We start from the raw sequence: 23,199 nt of genomic DNA on the forward strand, positions 1-23,199 counted from the left end.
CAGTGCAGATAGGAGAGATGTCACGGTGCATGTAGGTTTCAGGTAAATGTGATGCATGATGTCAGGGCTGCCCTTTAAAGAAAAAAAAATTTTGGCAGGTGGAGGTGGGATGGGTTATAGGAAAAGGCGAGGAACAAATGGGAACAGATCTGCATTAATAAATATTCAGACTGAGCCCCACTCCTATGTCAGTGTTTGTAGGTGGTGTTATTACATGTAGTATTGGGTGATGGAAGTTGTGCACACTCTCATTTTTCACTTTAATTGCCTGCCTGAAAAGATCCTGACAGCTTCAAAGGTTACTGCTGGTTGTATTGTTCATAACTCAGAAGTAATATGCATGTGCAATTTGCTTCATTATTGCCCTCTAATAACTAATTCTGGAGAAAGTCTTAAAACGACCAAAAGAGCCATAATTTGACATGATGATTTTTTTCCTCCTCTTTCTCCCAGTCTTTAACCATCCCTGTTTAGAGTTAGCCACAGAGGCTGTGGTGATTCAGGTGTGATTTTACTCTGATTTTCTTTCCATGCACTTAGTATGATACATTTTTAAAGAGGTTTTTTTTTTCTTTTAAATCCAAGAAAATAAAATGAAACATGAAATATTTCATGTTTCAGATGAGAGTTTTAGGTCCAACAAAATAAACCAGAATTCCGGTTGTTTTGTATTTCAGTCAAGTTTTGGTTTGGCTTCATGTAATTGAAAAACCTTCAAATATATGGCTTAATTGGAAGATAAGTTTATTTCTCTCACTTTAAAGAAGGCTGGAGGTGCTCAGTTCAAGAGTAGTACGGAGCTTCACCCAATCAGGGATCCAGACTCCTATTGTGTTGCTTCACCATGTATGACTTCCATTCACAAGATTATCTCATGCCCAGAATTTCAGGCAGCCTGAAAGAAATCTACCATATTAAGGAGACTTCCTGAAGCCTTATCCTATTGGCCAAGACTTAGTCACATGAATGCACCTGGCTCAAGGAATGCTGGGAAATGTGGTTTTTATACCAGGAAGCCATGTTTCTAAGCATGATGGAGGGAAAGGGGGGAAAATAGCCCTTGGGCAGCAGCCAGCAGTCCCAGCCACACTTAAGTGAGTGATGAATTGTTAGATTTTCTATGTATCATTATGCCACATAAAATGAAAATAATCCAGAACAATGCAAATTTTAGTTTCAAAACGCCTTATGGACTAAAGAACTGAGCAGTAGTTACACTTAACATGCTTGCTAATTTAATCCACATTTCAACCCTAGGGTGAAAGGACTATCCTTATCAACTTCTTGTGGATGAAAACAACTGAGGCTTAAAGAAGTTACACAGCTAGGATTGAATTGAGGCAGTTTGACTTGTATGCAACAACAAATGTGCCAATGAGAGGTCAATTGTCATAGTAAGCCTTGGAGACTCGGGTACCAGATCAAAACTGAACTCAGGGCCAATTTTTATTCTATTCTTTTTCCCCCCAGTCTTTCATAGTCATCTTTTGGGAAATTTACCATTCAGTTGGTTTCAAATGCAGCACAACCTCTGGCTTTTAAAAAATCCCTGCTGGAATTCCACTGGGCCTAGTAGGTTCTCAGCCAATATTTGGCCAAGTTAAATGATAAGCGAGTTTTTAATCAGGGTAGTTGGGGTTTTATGGAATATCATTGTTTTGTTTTGAGAGATATGCTTTGGTTCAGTTGCCTGTTGGAATGTGTGGTGTTATGATGGGATTCTTCAGCACTTCACTTCCTATCTATACCATGAGTCTTTTATCTCCCCTTTGAGTTCCAGACTTCTTGGTTCTGCAGAATATCTTACCACACGTCAGAAGCAGACCTCATATTCTTGTCTATCAAACTCCTTTTCACCTTCTAGTTACTTCTTTGTTTTGTAATGAAATACTCAGATCTATAACATAAGAAAAATCTTCTATTTCCAGTTCTTTTTCACCAAATCTTATATTTCTACATCCCAGTTCCCCGCCGCCCAGTCCTCCCTGCCATCCCTGGTTATTTTTCTAAAACATGGGCCTTATCAGTTTATACCTTCAGTGCTCTGCATCGTCTGCAGAACGAAGTTTGAACTCTTGGAAAGCATTGCAAGCCTTTTGTGATGTGACCCAATCTGCATTTCAGGTCTCTTGCCGAGTTCCAGCCCCACTGACTTCTTGCCACTCCCTGCTACTTTCTATTAAATACTTCTGTTTATCTGCTGAAACTGTCTTCTATTCAGACTCATCATTTTCTCATCTTTTCCGAATGTGGATTTAGTTCAAGACTCATGTAAATTTTTCTTTCAAGAAGTTCCCCTGAGTTGCACAGAGAATCATGTTTTGTTTCTAGAGTAATTAGTATATTCCTCTATATTGACAAACATTGTAGTCTGTCTTAGATTATTGGATTTTTTTGTTTAGATTTTTGTTTTGTTTTGTTTTTGAGACAGGGTCTTACTCTGTTACCTAGGCTGGAGTGCAGTGGCACGTTCTCGGCTCACTGCAACCTCTATCTCCCGGATTCAAGCGATTCTCATGTCTCATCCTCCCATGTAGCTGGGATTACAGGCACGCCACCATGCCTGGCTAATTTTTGTATTTTTAGTAGAGGCAGGGTATTACCAGGTTGCCCAGGCTGGTCTCGAACTCCTGACTTCAAGTGATTTGCCCACCTTGGCCTCCCAAAGTGCTGGGATTACAGACATGAGCCACTGCGACTGGCCAGATTATTGTTAACTGTGAATTCTGTTCATCTTTTTCGCTCAGTTGTGAACCTACTGACTTAAAGTTTCCCCTAAGCAACTAAACATGGCAAGAATTCAATGTCATTTTTAAATAAATTCAATTTATTTGTCTCCATTAAGAAAATAAGAACTGGCTAGGTGCTGTGGCTCATGCCTGTAATCCCAGCGCTTTGGGAGGCCAAGGCCAGTGGATTGCTTGAGCCCAGGAGTTCGAGACCACTCTGGCCAACATGGTGAAACCCCATCTCTACTAAAAATACAAAAATTAGTCGGGTGTGGTGGCGGATGCCTGTAATCCCAGCTACTCAGGAGGCTGAGGCATGAGAATCGCTTGAACCCGGGAGGCAGAGGTTGCAGAGAGCTGAGATCCCACTACTCCATCCTGGGTGATAGAGTGAGACTCTGTCTCAAAACAAAAAAAAAAAAAAGAAAGAAAGAAAAAAGGAGCACTTATCTAGGTCCAAACAGCCTCTGTGTTATTCTTCTCTTGTTGTCTCCTCACCAGCCTTCTGGCCTCTTGATTTAGACTGCAGAAAACAACAAATTATCACCTAGAAGCAATCTAGGAGCAATAGCTCTGTTTCTCATAATATTTGTGTAGTTTTAAAGCAGGGTTTCTCAACTTTGACATTATTGACATTTTAGAACAGATGATTCTTTGTTGTAGGCGCTACTCTGCATGCGTATGTAGGGTGTTCAGCAGCGTCCCTGACCTCTACCCCCTAGATACTATACTGGAACCCTCCCTCCAATTGTTAGCAGACTTTGCCAAATATCCCAGGGCAGGGATGGGGGGTCGGGAGGTTGCTGCAAAATTGCCTGCAGTTCAGTACCACTTTCTGAAGTATCTCTAAAAAGTGTCTCTATAAATATTCTACAACTAATACTAATACTACAACTAATACTCTTCAACTCCACTGCTTTTCCGCAGCATCCACAGACTTCTCCCCTATGCTATTCTTAGGTTTCCCGCCCTCACCTGTGAATGATTCGCTATGCTCACTCCCTTCAAAACCTGGCTCAGTTCCCATTCATCAGTAAAGCCTTCCCAGATTAGCCCTATCTGCCCTCTATCCCTTATTATTGTGAATTGTACATCATTTTATAGCCCTCTGAACATCTGTGCTTGGTGGGATGTATTTTGATGGAAGTATATATCCTGGTAAAGTCATTTACCATGGGCCTGTTTTCCCCTCCTGTTTGCCTGACTCTCCAAGGCAGAGCTGTCTGAGCTGAATTCTTTTGTATCCTCTGTGGTACTGCATGTCCAGGGCATTCATTCATGTATTCATCATATATCATCATGGGCACTGATTTATTTACAGAACACTGGGCTTAGGATTTGTGGCCTCTAAGATCTGGTTCCTTAAGAAGCTGCCATTTTAATGGGCTGATAAGACATATTTGCAAATATATATGGTACGACGCATGCTGAAAGTACTATATGGGCCAAAGCCTTGGAAGATGGGTAGGATTTCCTTGGGCAAACAATGTTAGGCAGAAAGAGGGGAAGGTTTTCTTTCCATAAACAGGTTTTTGCCTTCCAGCCTTCAGAGACGAATTCGAGAGCCTCATGTTCTTGCCTTTTCTTTTGTCACTAAGCCTCACTCACAGGCAGCTGTCTTCTCTTCCAGATACCTTCTCATAGGCTCTTTTCATGAGCAGGAGAGATATACCAGCTTCTTTATGATCTTTTGTGTTGCATGCTGGTTGGATCCGTCATCAGGTTCATTTCTGGAGAAAGCAGGCATGTATATTTATTTGTGTGTGCACACAAATTAACTTGGCCCCAGGATTAAATGGGACCAAGTTTTGGCCTTACTCCAGTTTGAAAGAATTTTATTGTTGTTTAATCTCAGCACCCCAGTCTCCAGGGCTGCTGTATACAGATGTGCAGGCTGTATACTTCACAAGCATATCTTGCAGCCATTATGGTTTCTGGCAGGCTCTTTTCTCACAAGTAACAAGGCGAGAGCTTGGGTGAACAAAGCACACCCCATCACCACTGAAGAGTGTGAACTGGTAGTGTCATTTTCATAGATAGAAGGACTATACATCTTATACTTGGGGAAAAATTCAAGCAGTCATTGATGGTCCTACAAGCTGGATAGACTGGTAAAGTTGGGAAATATCCTAGTCAGAATTATTTTTAATCATTTTAACCTTCTGGTCTGCCAGGAATAGGGAACGTTGCAGTAGCAGCTGATTTAGGCTATGGAGCATTGTCCAAACAGTTCTTGGTTGAATAATGTTTATTCATTCACTTGTGGCAGGAAAACTCAGGCTACAAATGTGAACACGAAGGCTTGTTTTAATAGATGGTGTTATTGTGCTGCGCAGTGTCCCTGACTTTTAGATATTTAACTCATAAAGTTTACAGCAACACTTAACCGCATCTGGATTTCACATTGAATTTGGGAAAGCAAGAATCTCACTGAAATTTGCACTGACTTCCCTGTAATGGAAATTATGGCTTGGGAAAAGTTTCAAATGACATGTCTATAAACTAAGGAAAAGTTGATCCATTCAAAGGCTAGTTATGTGCAATTGTAGAATTTTTTTTTAAAGGGCCATTGCCAACAAGCATTATTTGTTTCAGCAGCTGAAGTAAACTAGCCATGAATTAAAAGTTGGTCTTTGTAAATTGTTGATGCAACAAATTCAGTCTTCAAAGTGGGGTAAAAGTTGCAGCCAACAGAACAATGGGGCTTTTAAGAAAGTATGAAAAAGACTATCTATACAGAGACCAGTGTTACAACTGGATAGTAGCAATGAAATGTCTTTAGAGGATGAGCAGCATTTTTAATAGTCCAAATGCTGGCCCAATAAGACTCAGGATGCAGGGCTTCTGGTCCTAGCCCTGCCAGTACCGAGTTTGTGTAAGTAGACATGTCACTTAACTTCCCAGGCCTTGATGTGTTTGTTCCTTTGCTCGTGTCTGCCTTCCTTCCTTCCATCTTCCCCCCATTCCTCTCTTCCTCCCTTCATTTTTTCTGTCCTGCCCTCCCCATTTGTTTGTTCTGGTTTCTCTCATTCACGTTTAAGACTTTTCTTCCAATGTCGAGAAACAATTTCTTGACTGTTCTTGGCTCATATTTAAAGCCAAGGCAGGCTGAGTTCAGTGGCTCACAACTAATCCCAGCACTTTGGGAGGCTGAGGCAAGAGGATTGCTTGAGGCCAGGAGTTGAAGACTAGCCTAGGCAATATAGCAAGACCCCATCTCTAAAAAAAAAAAAAAAAAAAAAAAATAGAACTATTGCTCAGCTATGGTGGTGCATACCTGCAGTCCTATCTGCTCAGGAGGGTGAGGCAGGAGGACCTCTTGAGCCCAGAGTTTGAGGCTGCAGTGAGCTATGGTCTGATTCCACCATTGTACTCCAGCCTGAGCAATAGAGCAAGACTTTGACTCTTAAGAAAATATATCACAGCAATAAAAAGCTGCTAGGAGGCTCTGGGTAGAAGCATGGATGGAGCTTGTTGACCATGCACTTAACTGTAGGGAGATCGTTTAATTAAGGAATCACCAGATGTTGGCATTGGCAGTATTTTCTCCACACCCACTTAACTGAATCAGAGAAGAATCCTCCTGACTGGTTACCATTGTTATTGGGAGCAGTGGAGTTGGCATATTTCCATTTTAACTCCCCTGTTTTCAGCCCTGCACTCTCCCCTCTCCTCCCTCCACTATGGTTGGTGTCCTGCTTTAGTGTCCCTGGATAATCAACCTTTTAAACAACCCCCCTATTTTCAGACCTGAACCTTCCCCCACTTGCCTTTTGCCATACCTGACACCTCTAAGTCTGGGGCCTATCAGGGTTTCTGCAGGGGCTTCAGATCCTGGCTGTGGGTCTCCCCCACTGCAGGTACTTGAGACTGTATCTACTCTAGGTCTTTGTCTACTCCTGTATGGGTTTTCCATTTTCCAAAACACTGGTTCAAATAACTTACTTCCTGATGCCTCTGCTGCTATTCTTCTATCCTTGGTTAGTTTTTTATTCATTCATTTCTATTTTAGTGGGGCTTTGGATGGTGAAGGAAACAAATGCCTTTGATGAAGCTGCTACCTGTAAGCAAAAGCCTTCAATTTTCTCATTATAAAAATAGTGGATCAGTGTATTCCTTCAGCAATTACTTTTCATTTCCTACATGCAGGGCACTGAGCTGAGTGCTAGAGAAATGAAAGAAGTTGAGACAAGTTCTTCACCTCTGAAAAGTGTGGAAGGAGGAGAGGATATGCCTGGATAACATCCCTGCAGGGGCATAATTGCAGTGCTAGTACTAGGAACACAGTGGTGCAGAGTGAGGAAGAGGAGGATGCAGCAAACTCCACACGGAATGTTGTGGAAGGCTGTGCTGAACAAAGTCTACAACTCTGTGGCTTCTCAAGTTCGAAAGCTGGGGGAAGGCCAAGAACGGACAGCACCCATTAGTTGTTGCTGATTCCCAAGAAAAGTGTTGTATCCAGCCCAGATCTTCAAAATTACTCATCTGGCTGGGTGGGCATTTGCCTCCCCAGGGTCTTCCAACACTGCAAATCCCCCACTACCTTCCCACCCACATCCTCTCAGGCCTCCCACTGTTGCTGTACACAGTTAAAAAAGAACCTGGTGTTTGGAGGATATCGAATTTGAACAAGTTCTCAAACGGTGTGATATCACATCTTCCCCACACTGCTACCTCCCAGCCTGTGAATAGCACATTGCCCTTAGAGGCCTCCCTAGTTTTGTTGAGACATTGTGCGGGGTTTCTGGCTTTCTTACATTATAAGTAATCCAGGTTATAAAATGTAGACCAGCTAAAGCATAGCCAAAGCCCAAGAGCTCATTAATTAGCCTCACTTGACCAGGCAAATAACCCTGATAGAGTTTTCATTTAGACTTGACAAGAGCACTGCAAAAGGCTATTCTTCAGAACTGTGGCAGTCCTGATGCTTGATGGCCATTGGTTCCAGTGCTGGAGACAACAAAGCTGATCAACATGGGCTTCACAGAGACAACAAGGTGGTCTGTGGTGTTCGCCTTTCCTTGGTCACGTTGCAGTTCCAGTTCCTACTGAGAAGGGTCTGAATGCTGTCCTTTCCTTATTTCTGCTATCCGCCTTGCTGTTTCCTTGTCACTTGAGAAGCAATGGGAGCTAGTGCTGTGACCCCCAGCCCTTCGCAATGTAATTGAGTCTGTAAAACCATAAGTTACTAGGACCACAGGAGCTACAGAAAGCTTTCAATTTGTACCCGTGTCTAGTGTTACATAGCCAAGTCCTTGTAATAGAGCTGTGCATGCAGAATCTCATCCCCCGAGTTAAAGATAGACACATTGCCATCTAATGTCAAGAATGCTATGTTTTAGAAACTTTGAAATAAGCTAGTATAGGTGTTTATCACTTGGGTATTTTAAAATATATTTTAATATGTGAATTATTTTAGCCTCCAGTCAACCTGAAATCTGTGAGTATGCAAGGGACTGTGCAAGGAATAGTCTAGGGTGGAAAACAGTGTCATAATCTCTGTCAGTGCTGTGTTTGGCCCTACCCTGCCCTGCTAAAAAAAAAAGTTGAAGTTTGAGTTTATCTTCCTGTCACTTCTTAGTGATACGAAAGTGGTCGAATGTTGTTATGTGGCTGTTGACAGCCATGTTATAGAAATGCTTACTCTCTTGCCAAATTGCAAGCTTAAGGAGCCTTGTGTGGTTATGAAAAAATCAAGTGCTTTTATTCCATAGACCATTTGCTGAGGTGGATTATATCTCTGGGCAATTGTAGCCAATGTTATTGGCTACAATTTTTATCGGCACCATAAATGTGTGCCGTGGCCATCTCATTTCATATTCTATTCCTTAGTGTAGCGATTTATCATGTTCAAAAAATGTCTGAACAATGTGGCATGGTATAAGGAAGTTCTTCCTGTTGGATTTAGTAACATCTAATGAATAGTGTTACTCTTTCCAGTTTGTTCTGATTGATCCTCTGCCCTCATATAATCCTCATGAGTAGTATGTCATTGTGCAGGACATGGGGATCTGTCCTGCTCTGAAAATCATACTCTCTTGTCTCTCTCCTCCTATCCTGTGGAGAGTTTTTAGCATCAGACAGTTACATTTCTGTCAGGGAGGGAGAAATAGTGAAGGCACCTATTATACTTTTACTGAATGTGAAGTGCTCAACGGCATAATTAAATCTATAAAATGGTGAGTCATAATCCCCACACACCAGCCAACCAGGAAGCAAGTGACAGAACCGACATTTATTTGTGACCAGCAGCTGATTTTACTCCTCCGGTAGCACTGGTGCGGGCCTCTCCTGATTTGTGGCACCAAGTGCCTAATTTCATTTTAAGATTTCAGCGCTTTAATGGATATTCTAAAGGTTGCCTAAGATTTGTTTGAAAAGGAGATTTGGGGACCTGGTGGATGTCTGTCTAGAAGTTCTGCTGTCTTGTTGGTTACCAGAGTACATTCTAGAAAAAGCAGAATCCTACCTGAGGTGCTTCCAAATGGTGTTTTTTTTTGTTTTTGTTTTTTTTTTGTGATGGAGAGGGTGGTGTTTGGAAGCTTCCAGAAGTCTGTTTCCCACTTACAATTTGAGGATATGTGAGCCTAAGTCTAGAATAGGTTGTGGAAGATGATGAAGCAAATTAAGAAAACAAAACTTTAAAACCTTGCTTTGCAAATAAAGTGCTAAACATTCTTGATTTTTTGTAAATCAAGATTACAAGATGCAGTTTGTGTGATCAGCAGGAGCTGACTCCATTTATTTGAGCGTCAAAATTGTAGACATTTATATAAGATACTTCCTTCCCATTTTCCGAAGAGATTCTAGAGCTCGAAGAAGGAAAAGGATAATACAGATGTATCTTTGTACACATACACACGGGAGAAAATAAAAAGGTAGTCTGGAGAGGTAATATTTAGAACATTTTAGAAATTATATAATTTGGGAACAAAGGAAATCTTTAGAAGATGGTTTGTGGGAATATTGTTAGGTTGGGGAATGTCAGTTACAGGAATGAAGACAAGCAAAAGATTTTAAAAATGTTTATGGGCCCCTTTTCTCCTTTATACACAAATTTTAGACTCCAAATGGTGCCCTTTTCTTTCAAAATAATACACCTTATTAAATCATGCACCAGATATCTCTTTGAAGGATGGTTTTTAGCGATTCAAGTTAAGGCCACGGTCTCAAAAGCAAGCCCTTTGATCATCAGTACCTAAACTTGCGGTGAAACCATTTTGTGAGCACTTGAGAAATTTTCTACGTTGCCCTGTTCTTTCTTATCTTCCTCCTTGCTTTTCATTTTCATGGTTTTTATCTCTAATTTCTTGTTTCTTACCTCGTTAAGCACCTAGAAAGACCTTGTAGGATTGGCATGTCAGTCACCATTTGCACACATGGCCCACCCAGTATACCAATGTGCAATTTCTTTGGACAAAACACCTTTCCTTGTTGAACATTGTTCTACTGTCTCCTCCAGTGAGTATCTTCCTCTCAGAAGCATGGATATATGTTGGGATTACAGCAAATTTAAATGAGTGTGAGTAAGAGTTGCATTTGAAAACTGCATTTCCCCTTGAAGAGTAGTTTTCTTGTATTTAGAGAACCACTCCTTTTATCCCTAGGCCAGAGATCGAGGAATAGCCTCAGTTGCATGTGTACTGAGGAAGCACAGAGCTACTGATCTGTTCTCATTTGCACTGCCAAAACCTTCAGACTCGACTTGATGGAGCCATTCAGAGAATCTTTGTCTCTTGTTTCAGAATTTGGCTTTCAGGGACCTGCAGTGGCAAAGACCCAGGAAGCAGGATTTCTGAATAGTGTGTCCCTGAAATTCTTGGCATAGAAAAAACAATAAAGTGAACATGAGATTCTTAATTTTAACACCACGAATAAAACTGGTACTACTGTCCAGTTTTAGTCTGGGAGTTAAAAGCAGTGTAAATTGATTTTTATGCTGTCATTGTTGCCACCCGTGTTCTCTGCCACTGTATCTGCTTCCCTCCCCCCATCACCTGTTAATGCGCTTTGGGGTTAGTGGACATAGCTTACATCTACCATGTGCAGTAAACACTTCCTGTGCAAAGGTGCTGGAAACAACATCTGTCATTACATCAAAGAAGGGGTTACTGCCAAGTGCACCTGGAAGGTTTCTAATAATGAGATAGTTTTAAGTGAGTTTATAATGAAATCTGTGTGAAATCTATGAACATTTTTCTAAGAAAATAAAATTGTGTGCTCATTTTCTTCCTTGTATGTCCTTATTACATAAACATTGTTTATACATATATTTATACAGTCATTTCTCTATGTGAGAAGTTTGAGAATACATTTCTGACTGTGAAAAATACCTTTTTGGTGCTGTGCTGGAGAAGCACCATTATAAAGCGTTGCTATGGTGTTGAATTCTGTCTCTTTGAGGGGAAAAGTCCTCGGGTGAATGTAGTGTTTGTTGACTCTGAACCAGTATGAGAATTTCTGATTGAGAGTCTAGAAAAGTTATATTAAACTCATTATACATTTTAAAAAGAGAAGAACTGCCCTTCAGAATACAAATCCAAATGCAGAAAAGTGTTTCGTGAACAAGAACAATACTCAGTAGATTTTCAAATTGATGGAGCTTTCCAATGGAAACTAATTTGTTCCAGCATTGAAGTGAGCATAATTAACAGAGACTTTCTTTCTTAGGCTGATGAACCACCAAAAACCATGCCAACATTGTAACTGTAAGCAGTGAAAACCAATATTTATGAGGGGGATTGTGCAAGAGTTTGTGTGACAGATGGACATTTTATCACTGTTGATGTTTGGAATTCCCTTGAAAAGTAATGCAATATCTTGTTATTTATGAATGAATGAACAAATGATTGTGCTTTACCGACTGAGTTTTCTTTTAAAAGTGTGTACTAAATTAATCTTTTTCTCTGCTTAGCCTCTGTTACTTTGTGTTAGGTAGCCTCATATATTCTGATGCAAAATCTAAAAAAAAAATCATAATTGTGTTTTTATTACAGATACAGATCCACGGGTTTTAGAAAAACAAGAATTACAGCAGCCAACCTATGTTGCCCTGAGTTACATAAATAGGTAAGCCATTTTCAGAATTTATAACAACCTCATATCTGCCGCTTATTGACTTTTTAAACACTTTTTTTTAACAGAGTGGAAAAATGTTTTCAGTCTTAAAATATTTGCATGAAACTATTTAAAAGCAACCTGTATATGGAATGCTCTTGTTTCTTTGTTAGGGAGAAGTCGAATTGTAATGCTCTGTGCATATGCTGCAAACATGACTGATTTATAAGCTCATTTTGGAAGTATTTTATATGCAGAGTTAGAATATGCTCTTTTGACTTCATAGGGCGGTTTGGGAGATTAATGGATTTATGTTCGAGTGAACCTTTTAAATCCTGAGGTGAAGAAGTACTTTACGAATTCAAAACATTGTTGTAATATCAGAATATAATAAATTGAAATAATTTAATATCAGAAAGTTATTTAGTAGCAGCTCATCTTTTAGTAAAAACATTCTCAACAACTGACCCCAACTGTAGAGTAACTTGAGTTTTTACTTAAACTGAACATGTGAGCCCAACTTCAGAGCACCATTTCAAACTTGATATATCAGGTCTAAAAGAGGACTTAGTGTTTCAGCCAACTCAAATAATTAAGGAGACAGTAATATTTGGAGAGAAACTGAAATCAACTTAGGTTAAGAAAACACACAGTCCCAAAGCAAAAAAGACAAAGTAAAAGCAAAACTAGTTTTTAATGAGAATGAGAAACTCTCTGCTCATAATTCAGGGAATGAATTTCTATTGATAGGTCTTTTTATAGAAGGTGAGGAGTGTTTTTAGTCTCTTGGTACCAGAGTTGAGGTTCAGGGTCTGAAGTGGAAAGCTGGGAATGAATTATCTGTAGTGTTTCATTTGAGTGGCTTTTTAGAAAACTTATTTGATTCTTGCCCAGATAGTGCTGTGAATTAGAGACACCTGTTGTTCAGTTTCAGGTTCTTCTATGAAACATGTTTTTAAAAGGATTTATTGACATAAACATCTATTTGCATACCTCCCTTGGATTTCTTGCTTGTCAGCCTTCAGAAGAAGTGAGATGGAATATCTCCAATTTTTCATTACCAATAGTATTTGACATGTGTTAAATACAATGCCTTCAAAATTACATCAAATGAAAATAAAAACATACACTTTTCTGGGTTTCTTACAGAGCCAGTATTGTTTCCTGTAATTATCAAGGGTTTTGAAATTTTTTAATTATATATTGAAGTTACATGAATTAATATAACTAATAATATTGGCCTACTAATATGGGAGAATAGGATGAACAGGCATATAGATTAATTATGGTATTGACTAGGACTTCTAATAGTGTGGCTGTCACTTTGGGTAAAGTATGTCACCTATGTATATACAAATTTGTGTAATACTAAGCCATATTCTAATAAGAATCTATGAAATTTTCACCTTCATTATTTGTATTTATATTGTCAGCCATGTTGGACAGCAGGTAGCTACTAATTATATAGGAGTTGTTTTTTTTTTTTATACTTTAAGTTCTAGGGTACATGTGCACAACGTGCAGGTTTGTTACATATGTATACATGTGCCATGTTGGTGTGCTGCACCCATTAACTGGTCGTTTACATTAGGTATATCTCCTAATGCTATCCCTCCTGCCTCCCCCCACCCTGCAATAGACCCCAGTGTGTGATGTTCCCCACCCTGTGTCCAAGTGTTCTCATTGTTCAATTCCCACCTATGAGTGAGAACATGCAGTGTTTGGTTTTCTGTCCTTGAAATAGTTTGCTCAAAATGATGGTTTCCGGCTTCATCAATGTCCCTACAAAGGACATGAACTCATCGTTTTTTATGGCTGCATAGTATTCCATGGTGTATATGTGCCACATTTTCTTAATCCAGTCTATCATTGATGGACATTTGGGTTGGTTCCAAGTCTTTGCTATTGTGAGTAGTGCCGCAATAAACATACATGTGCATGTGTCTTTATAGCAGCATGATTTATAATCCTTTGGGTATATGCCCAGTAATAGGATGGCTGGCTCAAATGGTATTTCTAGTTCTAGATCCTTGAGGAATCACCACACTGTCTTCCACAATGGTTGAACTAGTTTACAGTCCCACCAACAGTGTAAAAGTGTTCCTATTTCTCCACAGCCTCTCCAGCACCTGTTGTTTCCTTGATGATTGCCATTCTAACGGGTGTGAGATGGTACCTCATTGTGGTTTTGGTTTGCATTTTTCTGATGGTCAGTGATGATGAGCATTTTTTCATGTGTGTGTTGGCCGCATAAATGTCTTCTTTTGAGAAGTGTCTGTTCATACCCTTCACCCACTTTTTGATGGGGTTGTTTGATTTTTTTCTTGTCAATTTATTTAAGTTCTTTGTAGAGTCTGGATATTAGCCCTTTGTCAGATGCGTAGACTGTAAAAATTTTCTCCCATTCTGTAAGTTGCCTGTTGACTCTGATGGTAGTTTCTTTTGCTGTGCAGAAGCTCTTTAGTTTAATTAGATCCCATTTGTCAATTTTGACTTTTGTTGCCATTGCTTTTGGTGTTTTAGACATGAAGTCTTTGTCCATGCCTGTGGCCTGAATGGTATTGCCTAGGTTTCCTTCTAGGGTTTTTATGGTTTTAGGTCTAACATTTAAGTCTTTAATCCATCTTGAATTAATTTTTGTATAAGGTGTAAGGAAGGGATCCAGTTTCAGCTTTCTACATATGGCTAGCCAGTTTTCCCAGCACCATCTATTAAATAGGGAATCCTTTCCCCATTTCTTGTTTTTGTCAGGTTTGTCAAAGATCAGATGGTTGTAGATGTGTGGTATTATTTCTGAGGGCTCTGTTCTGTTCCATTGGTCTATATCTCTGTTTTGGTACCAGTACCATGCTGTTTTGGTTACTGTAGCCTTGTAGTATAGTTTGAAGTCAGGTAGCGTGATGCCTCCAGCTTTGTTCTTTTGGCTTAAGATTGACTTGGCGATGTGGGCTCTTTTTTGGTTCCATATGAATTTTAAAGTAGTTTTTTCCAATTCTGTGAAGAAAGTCATTGGTAGCTTGATGAGGATGACACTGAGTCTATAAATTACCTTGGGCAGTATGGCCATTTTCACAATATTGATTCTTCCTATCCATGAGCATGGAATGTTCTTCCATTTGTTTGTGTCCTCTTTTATTTTGTTGAGCAATGGTTTGTAGTTCTCCTTGAAGAGGTCCTTCACATCTGTTGTAAGTTGGATTCCTAGTTATTTTATTTTCTTTGAAGCAATTGTGAATGGGAGTTCACTCATAATTTGGCTCTCTGTTTGTCTGTTATTGGTGTATAGGAATGCTTGTGATTTTTGCACATTGATTTTGTATCCTGAGACTTTGCTGAAGTTGCTTATCAGCTTAAGGAGATTTTGGGCTGAGACAATGGGGTTTTCTAAATATGCAATCATGTCATCTGCAAACAGGGACAATTTGATTCTTCTTTTCCTAATTAAATACCATTTATTTCTTTCTCTTGCCTGATTGCCCTGGCCAGAACTTCCAACACTATGTTGAATAGGAGTGGTGAGAGAGGGCATCCCTGTCTTGTGCCAGTTTTCAAAGGGAATGCTTCCAGTTTTTGCCCATTCAGTATGATATTGGCTGTGGGTTTGTCATAAATAGCTCTTATTATTTTGAGATACGTCCCATCAATACCTAATTTATTGAGAGTTTTTAGCATGAAGGGCTGTTGAATTTTGTCAAAGGCCTCTACTGCATCTATTGAGATAATCATGTGGTTTTTGTCTTTGGTTCTGTTTATATGCTGGATTACGTTTATTGATTTGCATATGTTGAACAAGTCTTGCATCCCAGGGATGAAGCCAACTTGCTGGTGGTGGATAAGCTTTTTGATGTGCTGCTGGATTTGGTTTGCCAGTATTTTATTGAGGATTTTTGCATGGATGTTCATCAGGGATATTGGTCTAAAATTCTCTTTTTTTGTTGTGTCTCTGCCAGGCTTTGCTATCAGGATGATGCTGGCATCATAAAATGAATTAGGGAGGATTCCCTCTTTTTCTATTGATTGGAATAGTTTCAGAAGGAATGGTACCAGTTCCTCTTTGTACCTCTGGTAGAATTCAGCTGTGAATCCATCTGGTCCTGGACTTTTTTTGGTTGGTAGACTACTATTGCCTCAATTTTAGAACCTGTTATTGATCTATTCAGAGATTCAACTTCTTCCTGGTTTAGTCTTGGGAGGGTGTATATGTCCAGCAATTTATCCATTTCTTCTAGGTTTTCTAGTTTATTTGCGTAGAGGTGTTTATAGTATTCTCTGATGGTAGTTTGTATTTCTGTGGGATCGGTGCTGATATTCCCTTTATCATTTTTTATTGCATCTATTTGATTCTTCTCTCTTTTCTTCTCATTAGTCTTTTTAGTGGTCTATCAATTTTGTTGATCTTTTCAAAAAACCAGCTCCTGGATTCATTGATTTTTTGAAGGGTTTTTTGTGTCTCTATCTTCTTCAGTTCTGCTCTGATCTTAGTTATTTCTTGCCTTCTGCTTTTGAATGTGTTTGCTCTTGCTTCTCTAGTTCTTTTAATTGTGATGTTAGGGTGTCAATTTTAGATCTTTCCTTCTCTCTCTTGTGGGCATTTAGTGCTATAAATTTCCCTCTAAACACTGCTTTAAATGTGTCCCAGAGATTCTGGTATGTTGTGTCTTTGTTCTCATTGGTTTCAAAGAACATCTTTATTTCTGCCTTCATTTTGTTATGTACCCAGTAGTCATTCAGGAGCAGGTTGTTCAGTTTCCATGTAGTTGAGTGCTTTTGAGTGAGTTTCTTAATCCTGAGTTCTAGTTTGATTGCACTGTGGTCTGAGAGACAGTTTGTTACAATTTCTGTTCTTTTACATTTGCTGAGGATTGCTTTACTTCCAACTATGTGGTCAATTTTGGAATAAGTGCGATGTGGTGCTGAGAAAAATGTATATTCTGTTGATTTTGGGGTGGAGAGTACTGTAGATGTCTATTAGGTCCATTGGTGCAGAGCTGAGTTCAATTCTTGGATATTCTTGTTAACTTTCTGTCTCGTTGATGTGTCTAATGTTGACAGTGGGGTGTTAAAGTCTCCCATTATTATTGTGTGGGAGTCTAAGTCTCTTTGTAGGTCTCTAAGGACTTGCTTATGAATCTGGGTGCTCCTGTATTGGGTGCATATATATTTAGGATAGTTAGCTCTTCTTGTTGAATTGATCCCTTTACCATTATGTAATGGCCTTCTTTGTCTCTTTTGATCTTTGTTGGTTTAAAGTCTGTTTTATCAGAGACTAGGATTGCAACCCCTGCTTTTTTTTTGTTTTCCATTTGCTTGGTAGATCTTCCTCCATCCCTTTATTTTGAGCCTGTGTGTGTCTCTGCACGTGAGATGGGTCTCCTGAATACAGCACGCTGATGGGTCTTGACTTTTAATCCAATTTGCCAGTCTGTGTCTTTTAATTGGAGCATTTGGCCCAGTTACATTTAAGGTTAATATTGTTATGTGTGAATTTGATCCTGTCATTATGATGTTAGCTGGTTATTTTGCTCCTTAGTTGATGCGGTTTCTTCCTAGCCTTGATGGTCTTTACAATTTGGCATGTTTTTGCAGTGGCTGGTACCGGTTGTTCCTTTCCATGTTTAGTGCTTCCTTCAGGAGCTCTTGTAAGGCAGGCCTGGTGGTGATAAAATCTCTCAGCATTTTCTTGTCTGTAAAGGATTTTATTTCTCCTTCACTTATGAAGCTTAGTTTGGCTGGATATGAAATTCTGGGTTGAAAATCCTTTTCTTTAAGAATGTTGAATATTGGCCCCCACTCTCTTCTGGCTTGTAGAGTTTCTGCCGAGAGATCAGCTGTTAGTCTGATGGGCTTCCCTTTGTCGGTAACCAGACCTTTCTCTCTGGCTGCCCTTAATATTTTTCCCTTCATTTCAACTTTGGTGAATCTGACAATTATGTGTCTTGGAGTTGCTCTTCTCGAGGAATATCTTTGTGGCGTTCTCTGTACTTCCTGAATTTGAATGTTGGCCTGCCTCACTAGTTTGGGGAAGTTCTGGATAATATCCTGCAGAGTGTTTTCCAACTTAGTTCCATTCTCCCCGTCACTTTCAGGTACACCAGTCAGACATAGATTTGTTCTTTTCACATAGTCCCATATTTCTTGGAGGCTCTAGTTCGTTTCTTTTTACTCTTTTTTCTCTAAACTTCTCTTCTCACTTCATTTCATTCATTTGATCTTCAATCACTGATACCCTTTCTTGCAGGTGATCGAATCAGCTACTGAAGCTTGAGCATTGGTCAGGTAGTTCTTGTACCATGGTTTTCAGCTCCATCAGGTCATTTAAGGCTTCTCTACAGTATTTATTCTAGTTAGCCATTTGTCTAATCTTTTTTCAAGGTTTTTAGCTTCTTTGCAATGGGTTCGAACATCCTCCTTTAGCTCGAAGTTTGTTATATTACCGGTCGTCTGAAGCCTTCTTCTCTCAGCTCGTCAAAGTCATTCTCTGTCCACCTTTGTTCCGTTGCTGGCAAGGAGGTGCATTCCTTTGGAAGAGAAGAGGTGCTCTGATTTTTATAATTTTCATCTTTTCTGCTCTGGTTTCTCCCCATCTTTGTGGTTTTATCTACCTTTGGTCTTTGATGATGCTGACGTACAGATGGGGTTTTGGTGTGGATGTCCTTTCTGTTTGTTAGTTTTCCTTCTAACAGTCAGGACCCTCAGCTGCAGGTCTGTTGGAGTTTGCTGGAGGTCCACGCCATACCCTGTTTGCCTGGGTATCACCAGCAGAGGCTGCAGAACAGCAAATATTGCAGGACGGCAGATGTTACTGCCTGATCCTTCCTCTGGAAGCTTCATCTCAGAGGTGTATGAGGTGTCACTTGACCCCTACTGGGAGGTGTCTCCCAGTTAGGATACTCGGGGGTCGGGGACCCACTTGAGGAGGCAGTCTGTCCATTCCCAGATCTCAAACTCCATGCTGGGAGAACCACTACTCTCTTCAAAGCTGTCAGACAGGGATGTTTAAGTCTGCAGAAGTTTTTGCTGCCTTTTATTCAGCTATGCCCTGTCCCCAGAGTTGCAGTCTACAGAGGCAGGCAGGCCTCCTTGAGCTGCAGTGGCCTCCACCCAGTTCCAGCTTCCTAGCTGTTTTGTTTACCTACTCAAGCCTCAGCAATGGCGGACGCCCCTCCCCCAGCCTCACTGCCGCCTTACTGTTCGATCTCAGACTGCTGTGCTAGCAGTGAGCGAGACTCCGTGGGTGTGGGACCCTACAAGCCAGGCGCGGGATATAATCTCCTGGTGTGCCATTTGCTAAGGCCGTTGGAAAAGTGCAGTATTAGGGTGGGAGTGTCCCGATTTTCCAGGTACCATCTGTCATGGCTTCCCTTTGCTAGGAAAGGGAATTCCCCCACCCCTTGCGCTTCCCAGGTCTGGTGATGCCCCGCCCTGCTCCATGGGCTGAACCCACTCTCTGGCAAGCCCCAGTAAGATGAACCCAGTACCTCAGTTGGAAATGCAGAAATCACCCGTGTTCTGCATCGCTCACACTGGGAGCTGCAGACTGGAGCAGTTCCTGTTCGGCCATCTTGGAACCTCCTCTATATAGGAGTTATACTCACTAAAGTAACAAATATTTTGCCAAGCATGGTTTGGGACTACAAAAGAAGTCAAAGAATAGGGATGGGGCCACATACAAAAACCACCAGAGAACTTGAATCAAGTGCATTGGTTTGGCATAAACTGTCAGTAGGATGTGCTGGAATTCTAGAGTCAGGGCGTGATCAGTGGGTGTGAAATTTCTTGGATAAGTCGTCTCGGAGAAAGTGAGTAATTTTTAAAACAACATTTTATTACAGCCGTCTATAGGCATTATAGAAAATGAGAAAATATAGTCAGACAAAAATGTAAAAACAAATTAAAACATCACATTCCCACCACCCAGGTATCACTGCTACTAAAACTTTAACTCATATTTTTCAGATCATTTTATAAAAATACATATATAAATTTTTAATCAAGAGCTGTACATACTACTTCGTAATCTACTCTTTTAGTCATTCATCTCTACTTTTCCATTTCGCTAAGTTTAAATCTTATCTAATACCCAGATTTCTAATCTAATATTCAGTTTTCTCCAGGTGGTCTAAATGTGTTCTTTATAGCTGGTCGGTCTAGTCTAGCATCCCAATTCAGAGAATCGCAGTCCCTTTTATTGACAATAACTTGTTGAAGAGATAGGCTTGTTGTCCCACAGAATGTTTCTACCTTCTGGATTTTCTCTTGGTTGTTTCCTTTAGATGTCATTTGATGGGTTCCTCTGTCTTCTGTATTTACTGTAAATTAGAAGTTAGATCTGAAGACGATGGGTCTTGAACTGGGCACCTCATTATAATTACAAACCTGAGAAAATAGGGAATTTGACAGATCAAATCCTAGCTGGGAGAGAAGTAGACATGTATAGTGGATCAGTAAGTTTACCAGTGATTTCTAAGTGAAGAGAAACATTGAGTGGAAGGTTGCCCAAGTTACTACCACCTCCAGTCATACAGGATTTCTAGTGCCACTTTCAGAGCATAAACTTACCACACAGTAGGAACTTTGGATATGTATTTGTAGGAACGTAGTAAACAAAAGGGCCAAGCAACAGACAACTACTAGCCTGGCCACAGTGGAAAGATGACTAAAAGGAGTCTTGGGGACCTTTGATAAGAGAAAGAAAGCATGCAGTATCAAAATTCAGATGAAGCCAGTATGCATTCAAGATGATAGTAATAAGGGTTAAGTCATGTGAAAGAAAATCGGCTTGACAGCAGTAGGCTAAATATGACAGAAGATGTTGCTTTTTTTAAAAAAAAGATGTTTATACAAATAAGAGATTTTTATTTCCCCCCAGGGGAAATAAACTCTAATTTTCCTGAGCAGTAAAGACTGGAAAAGAATGACGATTTTTCTGCTCAAATATCTGTTTAAACAACCTTGATAGACATTTGGGCATCTCAAAATTGAGATTAAACTTTCTTTGGCAATAATATTGACTAATCAATCAGCAGAGGGTTAGGTTCCTTAAAATGGAGCTAGCTTTTTGGATTATAAAAAAAAAAGAAAACAGTCAAGTAAAAATTGTTGCCTTTATGTACCTATTTAAAATTACTCTACACTCTTGAACATAATGTGTTGAACATAATAGATATTTACAGGTAGGAAAAAAACCTATGATTTTCTTAATAGTGGGCTTTTTAATGACTTAATGGACATCAGCTAGATTTTGGATTTTGCGTCCAATCTGCTGCAATGCTATGTGTCATACAGCCTCTGGAAAACCCCACAGTATACCTGTGAAAAAATGAGAATGAAAAAGGCAAATGATAGTACACAGTGGGGCACTGGGCTCAAACCTGCACAGTTAGGCTCTAGGCTCTAGTCACTGTGTAGCTTGACCTGTTGGGATATCAGAGAGTTAAAAGTTAAGTATTAGAGGATAGAAAAGTAAGAGGAGAATTTGAAAGAGTATCTAATATTGGAAAAATAGGGTAGGACACCTGGGCAGAGGGAACAGACATAAAAATAATAGCAGAATAATTGCCATGTCTTAGATAATTAGAGGTTTAGTAACCCAATAAGATGAAACAGTAGGAGACTGAAGAAGCTGGAAACTGAGAGAGGTAACCAGTAATTCCTATATGATAGATGGCTACCACTGAATTAGGTTGACTGTGCAAGGCAAACCCTAGCATAACAGGCCTCAGCTATAATGGATAAGGACACCTTAGCATCTCCAATCAATAGGAAAGAAAGGGCATAGCACGCAGGAAATTATCCTCCATTGTGACTCACCAATGAGGCAAGGGATAGGGGAGAGGCAGGGGATAGGGGAGCTGCAGGGCAAAGGCAGGTGAGTCTCCATAAAGAGATCACTGAGAAGCATAGGGCTGTCCCTGGGTGTTTCCTTCAGATTATTGTCAGAGTAGTTCAGGTAGCTTAGTAATAATTTGTGGCTCCCCAGAAATGGATAACTGACATAACTTAAAGATATGATCCTAGTCACAGTGGCTCACACCTGTAATCTCAACTATTTAGGAGGCTGAGATGAGAGGATTGCTTGAGCCCAGGAGTTCAAGGCTACAGTTAGCTATGATGGCGCCACTGCACTCCAGCCTGGGTGATAGAACAAGACTCTGTTTCTAAAAAAAAAAAAAAAAAGAAAAGAAAAGAAAATAAGACATGATAATGTACCTGGCCACGGCTGTTAATTATACTGTATTTTCTGCAAAACATGCTTTTATTAAAATAACATAAATTGGAGTTTGCAAATTAACTTTACCTTAAAAATTTATGTATAGCATTTAGTATAAGATGTAAAGAATTGTCATACCTAGGCACAAATTGGCACCTTTTTATACTCGATTCTTTTCATTTACTACTTAACAAAAATATACTATGTTCTTATAACTTAGTTACAGATCTATCCTCATTCTCTTTGTAGGACTCCCTGCACTACTTGGTGCAGTAATGGTAGGCTTGACCTCTAAAAATGGTTTTTATTTAACCTAGTATTTGCTGTTGACATTAGATAGCAAATTCTAAAATCTGTTTCATAGAACAGTAATTCCAAGGGATAGTCACCAGTTTCACATGCACTCATTCTCACACTGTCCCTCTCTCTCTCTCCCCCACCTTTCTCCCCCAAGAAAACACACACACATAACACCCCCACACCCTCATGCCCTCACACACTTACTCACAGTAGGGTACTGTGGTCTTTATGTTTGGGAAATTTTGAGTTAAATCAAATGGTTTTCTTTACCATAAGATTTATCAGATCCTCTGCTATGCTGATACGCATTTTAAGTCTCCAAGAGGAATAATATAATTCTCATATGTACCTGATTCCAGAGCACTTTTTCTTGAAGCATCTGATGGGAGTAGTGTTGTGTATATAGTTTGAGGTAATTGTAATATCACTAGAGTAATATCACTTCCACCTACTTCCTCAACTTCCCCAAAGAACCCTGAAGCCTTTTATTCAGAATGGCTTTTTGTTCTTTTTCTGATACAAAAGACAGAATACTCTTTTTACTCATCATCATCTGGGAAAAACAAGGACAAAATTTTGCCCTAATGGTCTAACTCAATCAAATTCTCCTCTTGTACCTCTTTTAGTGGTGTTCCCAACTACTTCTCCTAACCTGCTCAGACACCAAGCTGTTTTTTGCTCAGAAACTATCACTGTTCTTCCCACATTTCCAATGCATTTCTCCTCTCTTTGAGAAGTAGAACAATGTAGTGGTTAAGAGTATAGGAGCATGAGTCAGACTGTTTAGGTTCGAATCCTGTCTCTGCCCCCAGAACAGTGTCTGTCATATACAAGACTCTCAATAAGTATTGAATGAATAAATGAATTTGTTTATGAAAGAATAAGAATGAATGATCTAAGAAC

The 23,199-nt window shown here is 39.8% G+C and overlaps 1 protein-coding gene across 2 annotated transcripts in view; it reads left to right on the forward strand.

Annotated features, from left to right (window-relative positions):
* The window catches only part of JAZF1 (JAZF zinc finger 1), a 350,559-nt gene that overhangs the window by 177,822 nt on the left and 149,538 nt on the right, over positions 1–23,199 (forward strand). For both annotated transcript variants that reach the window (XM_032758624.2, XM_058446188.1), the window contains exon 2: positions 11,726–11,798. In XM_032758624.2, the coding sequence (XP_032614515.1) occupies positions 11,726–11,798 (73 nt within the window). The remainder of the gene's footprint in view (positions 1–11,725; positions 11,799–23,199) is intronic.

The sequence above is a fragment of the Hylobates moloch genome, unplaced genomic scaffold (assembly GCF_009828535.3).
Source record: "Hylobates moloch isolate HMO894 unplaced genomic scaffold, HMol_V3 SCAFFOLD_1, whole genome shotgun sequence".
In the NCBI taxonomy this organism is placed as follows: Eukaryota; Metazoa; Chordata; class Mammalia; order Primates; family Hylobatidae; genus Hylobates; species Hylobates moloch.